General features: G+C 43.2%; 1 protein-coding gene across 1 annotated transcript in view; it reads left to right on the top strand.

Annotated features, from left to right (window-relative positions):
• The window catches only part of THBS4 (thrombospondin 4), a gene marked incomplete at its 5' end in the record, with an annotated part of 40,534 nt that overhangs the window by 16,363 nt on the left and 11,239 nt on the right, over nt 1-12,932 (top strand). The window contains 6 exons of the mRNA XM_082336463.1: nt 1,347-1,519; nt 4,652-4,789; nt 5,408-5,485; nt 9,629-9,781; nt 11,149-11,253; nt 11,487-11,594. Of these exons, the coding sequence (XP_082192589.1) occupies nt 1,347-1,519; nt 4,652-4,789; nt 5,408-5,485; nt 9,629-9,781; nt 11,149-11,253; nt 11,487-11,594 (755 nt within the window). The remainder of the gene's footprint in view (nt 1-1,346; nt 1,520-4,651; nt 4,790-5,407; nt 5,486-9,628; nt 9,782-11,148; nt 11,254-11,486; nt 11,595-12,932) is intronic.

Below are 12,932 nucleotides of genomic sequence, written 5' to 3'. Positions count from 1 at the left end.
CGGCCTGCGAAAGGCAACCAGATGAGATGTACAGTTGTTTTAAAACTAGTATTGATTGCATCAGCTTTATGTGGTTTCTAAGAAGTACTTCTTTAAAAATACTGTGTCCAAAGTTCTAGATGTATTGGATGCAAATTTAAAATAGATTTTCATTCGAGGAAAAGCTTTCCATTTCCATAGACTTGACAATCACCTGTTGGGGGATAAAACCCCATTAAACCAAGCAGTACCTGCACCCTGCACTGTCAGTTCTTGCATTGCCACAAAGCTGTGCCACATGTTCCTGGGGACGGAGCTGTTGCCTGTCAGGTAGCTCATGAGCAACCTTAGTAGAAGGACAGGGGAGTGATGATGTTCTGCTCTAGCTGGTATTGTCAGTCTGAGGAAGATCCTATGCAGTCCACCTGAAAGTTGTCTGATTCTGAGTAGGCAGTCACTGGTTAACAGTAGTAAGACCCAAAATGGTCTCCGTCTTTTCACTAATGGTCTCCATCTTTTCACTAAATGGAATAAATAAGTGCTTTCCCAAGTGCCACTGCATGGCCCTCGTACACAACTGACAATCAGGACACACATGCAATCAGTATAAAAACCAAAATAATCTCTCACTGGGTGGGGCAAAAGGCCTTAAACTCATCAGGCCTTTTAGTTGATTTCTTCTCCCAGTCTGTCAGCCTCATCAAAACTCAAGTTGAGCTCCAGCCAGGTTAACCTTTATGTGTAAGTGCCAAAGAAAAAGTCTTTAAATCCTGCATGCATCAGTACCAAGATTCAGCACCTACTGGGGTCTCAGAAAACCTTGCTTTTCCCCAGGGCTGGTTTCTGTGCACCTAAGCCAGTATACATGCACGTCCTGCTGTGTGTTCATGGGCTACCAGCTGCTGCTTCTTTATTTCTCGTTTGTAGACTGTCAGATATGGTCTTGCAAAACCATGGCACTGTTTTCCTTATGAAGTGGTAGTGTTGCTGATTTAGCCAGAGAAATGTGTTGTACCATCCCACTTGAGTCCCTTGGGCTGTCTGAGGTCACTGGCTTTCAGAGTTTCTCACAGCAGCAGAACTGTGCTGGGACTAACCTAGCAGGAGGGCTCCCATGTGTAGCCAGGAGAAGCACGTGAACCTAACAAAATAGCTTTAATTTCCCCTGTCTGGGGACACAGCAAGCTGCTAGGCCATTCCCAGCATGAAGACTCTTCAGCCACAGCACAGCTGGTAGCAGCGCAGTGCAGAAACTCAAAGTCCCTGCTGCGCAGCATCTTGGGGATCTCTTTAGAGCACTTGCCAGCTGAAAGCCATGATGGATGTTTCTTTCAATCGCTGAAACTGTTGTTCTTTCTGCATTAAAGGTTTGGGAACTGTGAATTTTCCAACTCAGCTTCCTAGGCGCAGTAAACCCAAATGCGAAGTTAATTCCTGCTTCAGGGGAGTCAGGTGCATGGATACAGCAGAAGGATTTCAGTGCGGCCCCTGCCCTGAAGGGCTCACGGGAAATGGCGTTACCTGCTCAGATATCGATGAGGTAAAATAGTGACTTTCACTGAATTAAAAAAAAAAAAAAAAAGGCCAAAAACAAAGCTAAAAAGCAACATATCAATGGGTTGCTGATGCTTGCTGTCTTCAGCATTTGCTGACTGCGTGCACAGTGAATATTAATTCATTCTGATTTAAGTCTGCCTCCCTGTTTTGCTGTTGCTGCAACTTTACGGAGGTTATATGTGTGAAAACTTGAAATACCCTGGTGAGCTGAGAAGTCACTTAAAGGAGTTTAATGTTTGAAAAAAACCCCAAAACAACCAAAATGAGCTTTTGACATAGTTGTTTCTATTCCACAAGAAGATGCAGTAGCTTCTGTTATAGGCAGAACTGCAGAAGCACTTCTTGTCAATATGGGCTTTGTTTCTTTAAATTGTAGTGCTCCTGAACCAGCCTTGGAGACCAAAATCTTCTCTTCAACCCAAACTGGAGCCATGTTTTCAGCCTTACCTTAAAAGTCTATGAAAGAAAATAAACTTCTATTGTTACTGTTCCTTTTGCTTCTCTATGGTTGTGTTGAAAGCTGATAATGTTGACTTAAATCTATTTTTTTTTCTTGTGCTATATGGTAGAAATTCAGAGCTTGCTTGTATTGAGGACTGAGTTAATAAATTACAATATCTTAAACGATTAAATAAAACCTGTGTTAATTGGAATGTGACACTCAGAACACAAACAACAAAATCACTTACAGCTTCACTGTGTTTTTTCTGTGTGATGAGTTTTGCCACTAGTGTTTAGTGATTTTTGTGGAAAAGTACCTGGATGCAGTAGACCAGGGAACCAGGAGAATTAAGTCATTAACTGTGCCCGTGGATAGCACAGTACTACCAATGTAGCCGCCTAATGATGTAAAACAGCAAAGCAATTCCTTTTTTCTCCTTCGTAGCCACCAGGAGATGTGCTTTGACTGTTCTTTTGGTTTGCTTCCTCCTGTAGGCCATCAGCAGAGAGGATGTGATGTGCCCAACTTATATCCATCTGTAAAAAACACTGGGGAGAAAGTGGGTTGAGTGTGGCAGTTTCCTGAGTTGTAGGTGATGTCTTCTGTTTTGCCTCACACGGCATGGACTGTGTCTGCTGCAACAGAAGGCGCAAAAAATGGAGGTGAAGCTCTGAAATGTGAATGCAAGAGGTGAAGCTGAGACAGCCGTGATGTGAGTTTCATGCCACAGACAACCGTGGTGAGAGACTCAAGCCAGCCTAGGTGGAGCCCACCAGTACGGATGGGTTCCACCTCCTGAACCATACCCAGACTGAGGCAGAGCATGGCAATAATCTCCTCCCTGCCATTTGCAGGGTTGGAGCAACTCTACCCGCGACAGCAGTGGTGGGAAAACAAACCAAGACGGGTCTGTAGTGTCTCAACATTAACATGGTTGTCTGTGAGCAGTCAGGCTCTGCCACTGGAGATTGACATGTCTTCATGTTCCTGCGCCCACTCTACATGGCAGACCTGATCTCACATTAGCAACAGCGAGGAAATTTTGCCAGAACAGTGTAAGAGAGATACAGTCTTGCTTATATGAGGTCTTTATGTGGACACTGCTACTAAGATGCTACCTAGTCTGGTGCAGTTTTGTTCACCTGTAAATATCTCCTTTAACAACTGGATTTACACTTATGATTGCGTTGGGGGGAAAAAGGATAATAAATGGCAATAGCTTTTCATTGTCTAATAAGAAGGGATCTGTCATATTATTTGTTTTCCTGAGTTAGCTGAGACTAAGAAGGAAAGTGATTTTTTTTTTTTTTTTTGAAAGCTCTGTAGGAATCTTCTGGGAGAGCACCTTTCTACTGAATAAACTATTTCTGTACTTCCTAATAACTGACATTTAAAAAGAAGTTCATCTACAAATTCTGATAAAGACAAATCTAGAAGCTTCCTCATAAGAGCTGCCGTCATCTTTTCTGAGCATCTCTGCAATATGTTTCCTTAATTGTTACCAGTTTGAAGACATTACCTTCATATCCTGATGCCCTGTATCTTGGGAGCCGCAGCTCTGCTCTGTGTATGGTGTAATTTGAGTGCCCTCTGCTGCCTACTATAAAAAATCCACAGCAAATAAGGAGCACAAAATGTCTGTCCTAGGTTTTACATTTTCCTTATGCTAGTCGTGGACCTACTTCTAACAAATCTTTGTCAGACATGCTTTGATATTAAATATACCTTTTCTTGCTCCCTTGTGTGTGTTTGGTTACAAGTTGTATGTTTCTTGTAGGTGGATATCTTCTGGCTTGTTTTCCCTCCATCTTGAGGATGTTTTTCTGTTAGCGATGGAGGGGGGGAAAAAAGGCATATTTTTAAAACTCTCATATTTCTTTCTCATGTTTCTTACTTATTGTTGTCTTTGAGCCATATGCAGCATGATGGCATGTTGATGTTGATGTTTTCAGTACTCTTACAAATATTACCTAGCACTGGTGTTGATGTTGGAGAGGCAGCAATGCAGGTGGTGCTTCCCAAACTGGCACCGACAAGGCCGGTGAAATGGGTCCCAGCTGTTCTGTAAAGCTGCATGAGGCAATGAAGTGAATGATGCCTTCAGTCCACAGGTGATGCTGTGGGCATGTGGTATTTTGGGAGAGGTGCTGAGGGTCGCCTGTGGGCCTCCGGGCTAGAAATGTGTGGGTGCCACTGACACATCCCTGGTCGTCTGGCTCATGTTTGGGTTACTTCTGGCTGTGAGATTTGCCCAAATATAAATGAGGGAAAATGCTGCTGCCACTACTGTGTGTACAAAACACAACTGCAGGACCATTCAGTGGGTTGGAGTTACGCGGCTTTCCTGATACTGTGGTCTGGACCTTTCTGGGGGGCTCTCAGCCTTTGAGGGAGCTGAACCTGCAAAAGGAAGGATTGGGGATCGGAGCTTAGGGCATCAATTACAGGCTGTAATGGAAGATCGGAAATGTTACTTAAATTACAGAGATAGCTGAAGACCTACTGGGGTCAGAAATACCTGCAGAGACTGTTTCTTCTGTAAGCCAGCTCTGAACAGAAGACTTACAGACATTGCACATAGCATTGCCTTTGGCTGAGAGGTCTGTGCACATAGTCAGAGTCTGGGTGTCACGGAAGCACGAACGTGTGCTCGGTTCATTTTTTTCTTTGCAGTGTCGTTACAACCCTTGCTTCCCTGGAGTGCGATGTGTGAACACTGCTCCAGGTTTCCGATGTGAGACCTGTCCCCCAGGATATACAGGACAAACCGTGCAAGGGATAGGACTCAGCTACGCCAAGAGCAATAAACAGGTGAGTGGCAACATCCCTGTGACAACTGCCATTGCAAGGTGCTGGTTTATATCAGTGCATCTGTATCGCATTTAATTTATACTTCAGTCATTCCATAATTGCCTTGTGCGGTTAGGCAATGCTCAGAGTGTTTCAATTAGAAGATCCGAGTTGTGTTTGCTTGGTTTTAATGGGAGTGTTAACAGCCTAATGCTCAGGACCGGTATGGAGACAAGAAAAAAAGTCATTATCTTCATAGATATCTCTGATCAGTTTTAAAGGGGGCTCTGTTGATTTCTGTAAACTGGCTTTGAACTAGGAAGAGTATGATAGAAAAGGCCTATTTTACTGTCATTTTTTGCATGTTCCTGTAATGCCCTACAAAGGGAACATAGTTCTTGTGGGCAGAGCAGAAACCCATCCTAAGGCTGACATTTTCTGTATCACGGCATCTCTTCAGGGCTTATACGTGTCTGGAGATCCACTGGAAAGTTAGCCTATGGGTATGTCTGTGCCATTCTGAGAGCAGTTTCAGGAGAGGCTATGACTTTTCTAGACTTAAACTTCAGTGGCTTTTTTTGACACTTGGATCTCCAGTTGACATTGTTTTTATTACATGTTGATTTGTTTTATTGCTAGGTCTGCTTAGATATTGATGAATGTCAGAATGGTGGACTTGGACTCTGCGTTCCAAATTCCCATTGCATAAACACTCTGGTAAGCACCTTTTCATTTGTGGCTTTAAAAAATTGATTGTTTTAAAATTCCATGAGGCTAGGATTGGATTTATAGCTCTGATTGAAGAGCTGAATAATACAATTTGCTTGTTGGCTTCATCTAAACCAAAGAACTCTTTCCTCTTTTCCTGACTAATAATAAAAAAATCAGTACTTGATTTGTCATTAACATGTCCATCTGAGCTGTATTCTTATCACTTTTCCTGAGGAATGACAGAAACTCTTCTCTCCACACCATCTGGTTATGTGTGTTTATGTTACTGCAAGGAACCTCCTTTAAAAGATAAAGCCTTTACTTCCCCATATCTCTTCCCGCCTGGGAACTGCTGCAACGAGCTGTTCCCCTGGGTGCTCTCTTTATAGGAGTAATGTCTTGACTTCGTTAGGGTATTTATGCAGTACTAGGTATGCCTCTAAATAAGTACAGAGAGGAGGAGAGCTGCAATTGGTGCAACACTTTTAATAGCCATAGATACTAAATCCAGGAGAGCAAGCATAGCCTAAGTAGAAATGTTTTGAAAGATGTTAGGATCCAGTAGAAGGGGCGTACAACCATTTTAATGCTATGAAGCAAGTTGGACCTTTCATTTAGAATCACAGAATCATAGAGTCATTTAGGTTGGAAAAGACCCTTAAGATCATCAAGTCTAACCATTAACCTAGCACTGCCAAGTCTGCCGCTAAACCATGTCCCTAAGTGCCATGTCTACACGTCTTTTAAATATCTCCAGGGATGGTGACTCAACCTCTTCCCTGGGCAGCCTGTTCCAGTGTCTGGCCACCTTTCAGTGAAGAGATTTTTTCTAATATCCCCTGACAGAACTTGAGGCTGTTTCCTCTCATCCTATCGCTTGTTACTTAGGAAAAGAGACTGACATCCACCTCACTACACCCTCCTTTCAGGTAGTTGTAGAGAGCAATAAGGTCTTCCCTCAGCCTCCTCTTCTCCAGACTAAGCAACCCCAGCTCCCTCAGCTGCTCCTCAGAAGACTTGTGCTCCAGACCCTTCACCAGCTTCTTTGTTCTTTGGACATGCTCTAACACCTCAGTGTCTTTCTCACGGTTAGGGACCCAAAACTGAACACAGGACTCGAGGTGCGGCCTCACCAGTGCTGAGTACAAGGGGACGATCACTTCCCTAATCCTGCTGGCCACGCTATTTCTGCTACAAGCCAGGATGCTCTTGGCCTTCTTGGCCACCTGGGCACACTGCTGGCTCATATTCAGCCAGCTGTCAACCAACACCCCCAGGTCCTTTTCCGCCAGGCAGCTCTCCAGCCACTCCTCCCCAAGCCTGTAGCGTTGCCTGGGGTTGTTGTGACCCAAGTGCAGGACCCGGCACTTGGCCTTGTTGAATCTCATGCAGTTGGCCTCAGCCCATCGATCCAGCCTGTCCAGGTCCCTCTGTAGGGCCTTCCTACCCTCCAGCAGATCAACACTCCCACCCAGCTTGGTGTTGTCTGCGAACTTGCTGAGGGTGCACTTGATTCCTGTGTCCAGATCATTGATAAAGACATTAAACAGAACTGGCCCCAACACTGAGCCCTGGGGAACACCACTCGTGACCGGCTGCCAACTGGATTTGACTCCATTCACCACAACTCTTTGGGCCCAGCCATCCAGCCAGTCTTGTACCCAGTGAAGCGTGTGCCCGTCCAAGCCATGAGCAGCCAGTTTCTCCAGAAGAATGCTGTGCGAAACAGTGTCAAAGGCTTTACTAAAGTCGAGGTAAACAACATCCACAGCCTTTCCCTCCTCCACTGAGCGGGTCATCTTGTCATAGAAGGAGACCCGGTTAGTCAAGCAGGACCTGCCTGTCATAAACCCATGCTGACTGGGATGAATCATGTGGTTGTCCTATATGTGCCACTTAATGCCACTGTCAGATACTGTTCTGCTATAGCTGGCTGCACAGAGCAGGCTTTCTCCATAAAAAGAGAAGGGTTAAAAGTATCCTGCAGGTGTAAAGGTAGTCCTTTTTGCAGCTAGGTATTGAGGCTAGTGTTCGAAGTGATGTGCTTTCCTTTGTTTTTCTAGAACTGCTTTCACTGTTGAATATGTTTCTTTCTTTTTTTTTTTTTAAATATCTAGAACATTTCTGTCACATGTTGTATCTTATTGCATGACTAGACATGACTATTCCTCTTCAGGAGTCCATCAGGCCCTGTTTGCAGAGGTCAACAAGTGGCCTGCCATCTGTCAAAGCAGAGCAGTGTGGGTTTTTTACTCCTGTCTCTCTTTAGAAACAGTTTGGTCTGGAAGTGCTGCCTTACAGGCTTTTTTAATGCATACCAGGGCTTGAAAGAGGACAGAATATACTGAACAAATTCAGCAGACTCCAGAAGATCATACCCTGGCATCCACTAGGAGAAAGTGCACGAATTGGTGTGTTTCATATAGGCCATACCATTTGCATGGCCCAGTGATTATTTTACTTTTCAGTCATCTGTATACTTCATCTTCAACCTGAAAGTATGCAGGCAGCACAGAGTTAAAATTTGGAATTGTCCTGGTCTCGGCTGGGATAGAATTAGTTTCCTTCCTAGTAGCTGGTATAGTGCTGTGGTTTGGATTTAGTATGAGAATAATGTTGATAACACACTGATGTTTTAGCTGTTGCTAAGTAGTGCTTCCACTAAGTGAAGGACTTTTCAGCTTCTCATGCTCTACCAACTGAGAAGGCTGGAGAGGCACAAAAAGCTGGGAGGGGGCACAGCCAGGACAGCTGACCCACACTGGCCAAAGGGCTGTTCCATACTGTATAATGTCAAGCTCAGTATATAAACCAGGGGAAAGCTGGCCAGGGGGACTGCTGCTCGGAGACTGGCTGGGCATCAGTTGGCAGGTGGTGAGCAATTGCATCATGCATCACTTTCTTTCTATATTCTTCTTATTATTTTTTTAATTTTTTTAAAATTTCAATTATTCAACTGTTCTTATCTCAACCCATGGTTTTCTCACTTCTACTCTTCCGAGTCTCTTCCCCCATCCCACCAGGGGTGGAATGAGTGAGCGGCTGTGTGGTGCTCAGTCGCTGGCTGGGGTTAAACTGTGACAGGAATGCAGCTAGGAACAGAGGACAAAAATAATGCCCACTTGAGTAGTAAATGTATCTCTGTCATGGTGGGCTGGGACAGTACCTCCAACAGGCTTTGTATGGGATGAGTGAAGTTGTGTGAAGCGCCTCAGTTTCACAAAAGGATGGATGCACAAGTCTGTCAGAGATCTGCGTGTTTCTGTTCCTTAACATGTCAAAAGTAATTATTCTCTAAAAGGAAAAAAGACTGTTTTCAATTAACTTTTATGTCATATGTTACAAATCTACAAGTATGTGAGACAGAGACAAAAGCCACATTAGATGCCTAAAGAAGACCCCTTTTTATCAGCATTTATCCGTTTATATCTCATATAGTGATTGTCCCAGCACACACTGAGATTCCTTGGCTTAGCTCCTTTGTGTTTGTTTACACAAGAGAGTAGCACAAATATAAAATATGTATGTGTCTAGGTAAACCACTGCAAAAAGTTACATGGATGTTCTCATTGCAGTGTAAATGAGGATGACTGTGTCTTCAACTCCTGAATTCTTTTCTGAAGAACAAGATTTAGCTCAAGTTGGTTTAAAAACATTTAAGTTAAAAAAAATAAAATGGGGCAAAGACATGCTGAACTTCCTTGTCTCTCTTTGATTAACAGTTGTGCCCAGTTGAGTTTATATGAACTAATAGATCTGCTTTACACTGAAATAAGAGCATCCAATCTGATTAAGCAGGTGCTGCTTAGAATTTTACACAAATCTTTGGCCACCTGGAAGCAGCTTGGAGTGATGCTGGCAGGAACAAGGCCTCATGAAGCAGCTTTTGCTACTACATGACTTTTCTCTGGCTTAACAAGACTGGTCTAAACAGGCGAGAGTTGAGCCTGTTTTTCAGTGTGCACTGCTGGAGCCAAACCTGAATTTCACATAGAAAATAAGGTTTGTTCACAGTGCAAGAGGCCTCAATGGATGAAAAACTAGACTTGCACAGCATAAGCAGTGTGACATGAATCTCGCTCACATGCTTTCTTTAAAAGAAAAAGTAGTCCTGATAAAAGGCTGGCTAGTAACTTTTCGTTCTTACAGGGTTCTTACCACTGTGGCCAGTGCAAACCAGGATATACAGGAGATCAAACCAGGGGATGCCAGGCTGAGAGGAGCTGCAGAAATCGAGCCCTCAATCCATGCAGTGTCCATGCCCGTTGTATTGAGGAGAGAAGAGGAGAGGTGACATGTATTGTGAGTTCATAAATTCATGCATTTGTACAGTGAAAAATAGCCTTTTTTAGGCTGGAATTGAGAAAGTCTTTGTGGTCATTTTATACAGTCGGGTGTTTTAACCAGATTGTGCTACACTGGCCCAGACCAGCTACAAAAATAACTGGGCTGTCTATCTTGCAGTTGTTTTCTTCTTGCAGCATGTCTGTAAGGCAGCCATACTTGTGTACCATATTTACTGTGTCTGTGTAATTAGATCTTTTGGGAATGGCTTTTATAGACTTTCTATAGCCTCGTCAAAAAGGACTGTCAAGTGTCACTCTACAGAAGACATCACAAGGACAAATTCCTCTCCTGGTGCTCAGCTACATAGCTGTGAGTAGGGATTCTCTCTGCATACCCAACGTGCCTGTATTTGTCTGCTGATAGAGATGGTATTTTTCCAAGTGAGACCACAGATTCTAGGCACAGGTAGGCTGTACTGTGCTTTCCAGCCCTGGGAGCAGAGGAGCACCAAGTGGCATATGAACTTTCATTGTAAGAGTCTAATTGAAGTATATATTACTTAGTTTTTCCAGCTTGCAAGGGGAAGCAAGAGACTAATCCTGTGTCCTAAATTTGGATACAGTGCATGCTTTTTCTGGCACTCACTTTAGTCTCATTTTTATGTACATCTGTTTCAAAGAAGAAGAATCTAGGATATTTTAAGTCGATGCTGTAATGGGAAGATGCCTAGATACTTGTGTTAGGCAAGTCCTCATTTTAAGGGGAGGCCAAAATTTGACATGCAGTTCTATGCATGTATCTTCAGTTACAACACAAATTAGGCATTGGTTTGAAACAGTACCAATCCAGTTGACTAGGAGAAATTTGTGTGCAGATGCACTTGCTTTGCTTATGCAAACTTATTAACTGTCAGTGCAGTTTTCTCTTAAAACTTCCTCTAGTCGTGGATGTATTCTGGACATACTGAACAGAACACAGTCATCCCATCTAACCATGGGCCCCTTGCTAAGATGCTAGGTACATATTCTGCCTAGGTCCCCTCTGTTCTTTTTCTCCACATGCAGGTGAGGAACCAAAATTGGTTCCTAACCAGTGTCTAAAGAAATCTATAGCTCCCACTGAAATCATTAGGTGTTGCAGGCACACGTTCCATTTAACATCAAATCTTTGCTGTTTCTAGCTGTGCCGACACAGAGAGAGCTTGAAACAAACATTTTCTTTCCACATTGAGAGATGCTGAAGTGTACCTCATTGTACTTTGCTGTCTGTCCATACCTTCTGTATGTTAGTGTTTTCAAGACTGATGTGGGGTTTCCCTCTTGAATATTGCTGCAGTGACTCATTAACCTTTTGGTAGTACTACCATGGTGTTTTATTGATAGTGTGGCATTGGCTGGGCTGGTGATGGTTATATTTGTGGAAAAGATGTTGACATTGATGGCTACCCTAACGAAGAACTTTCATGCTCTGCTGAAAACTGCAGAAAGGTAAGAAATTCTTTCTTAATTCTATAATAATTCAGAACATGAAGGGTGAAGAGGAAGAGTGGAAGAAACATGACTAGATGCATTAATCTTCTTTAAAGTTACTGAATTCCTCTGGATAAATTGTATTTGATTAGATTAACTGAGTAATTAAAACAATAACAGAAAAAGTCATTCAAATTACGAAGGCATCCAGTTTACCCATAGAACACCGACATGTCTCATTTTTTGTCTAGGACAATTGCAGATTTGTCCCAAACTCTGGACAAGAAGATGCCGATGGTGACGGGATTGGAGATGCCTGTGATGACGATGCAGATGGAGATGGCATTCCCAATGAGCAGGTGCTGTGTATAGATCAGGGTGCAGGGGTCTGTGCAAACAGAAGGATTTCACATTACTGCAATAGGCAGTGGTTTTGAAATCTGGCTCACTACTATTTGCCAGAGATTATCCCATACCCATCACTGTCAGCAGCTCTCTAAATCCTGTCTTTTTCTTTTATGTAATGCTCGCTATTAGAAGACCTAAAAAGCCCAGGCTGTCTCACCCAGCCTTAGATCCCACCAGTGTATGTTCCATTATTATATTTTAGCATTGACTTCTAGAGCTTTTTATATACAGAACTTGTGTCCTTCTGTCATACTCTCCCACAGCACCGCCTTCAGGAACATTACTTGCATTAGTGTCTTTGTTTTTAAAGAGCAGGTTGGCCTGACATCACATTCCATGAGGGATCCAAAACCCACATAAATTAATGGGTGTCTTGCCAATAACTTGAAAAAGCTTTGAATCATGTTCTCAAAGTGAAGGAGGTTTCTATGTGGGTACACTACTGCGGAATATATCAAGAGAACAAATTCAGACTGTAAAAGCTCTTTTGTGTTCAACCCGTATCCTAACATGCCTACTGTTGTTCTACATTAAGATCCTTCTGTGGTATTGCTTAACCCACTTCCAAGGAAGACAACAAGAACACTCTATCCAGAGTACAAATGTCCGCACGAAGCTAGGGCAGACTAGCAATCACAGGTCTGTCTCAGGCTGTTTTGCCACAGAGGCCAACCCTAAATTCTGGTAGCTTGAAGCAACTGGCTTTATTAATGTTCTATAAGGAAAGATGTTAAATTGTCCTTCAACTGTAAATCTATATGCAGGTTCAGCACCTTCGCAATCAAGTAACTTCTATATTGTTGCTAAGCTCTGTTCTGCCTCTGTGTGTGCAAGAGAATGAGGTCATGGGTGTGCTAGATGGCAGAGGGAAGTTTACACCACTTTGAAATAAAGTTTTCTCCATATGCCTCCTGATGGTCTTACAGAGTCAATACCAGCTTGGTTGACAAAAAAAAAAAAAAAAGACTTGTACCTCTTTGCATCAAAAAGTCCTGTTTTTCTAAGTGTTTCAGCTTTGGTTTGAGCCTCTACCAGAAGGGGGCAACCGCCTGTCACTGAGAGATCTACAAACCCTGTCAGCATCTCTGAACTGCAGCTTTTGAGAAGGACCACGTAGGGAAGCCAGGGCATCAAAACAGGTTACTCGCCATGGACGCATCCAAAATGAGAATCAGAAGTCAAAGTTATAAATAAAGCCTTATGATACTGGGTGTTTATGTTTAGGGTTCCCATGGTGTGGTTCAAAGCAGAGCTTTGACAGAGCTGGTGAAATCCAATCCAGGGCTAAT

Source organism: Platalea leucorodia (assembly GCF_965183815.1).
Source record: "Platalea leucorodia genome assembly, chromosome: Z".
Classification (NCBI taxonomy): Eukaryota; Metazoa; Chordata; class Aves; order Pelecaniformes; family Threskiornithidae; genus Platalea; species Platalea leucorodia.
The sequence above is the reverse complement of the archived record's forward strand: the minus strand, read 5'-3'. Positions and strand labels throughout refer to the sequence as shown.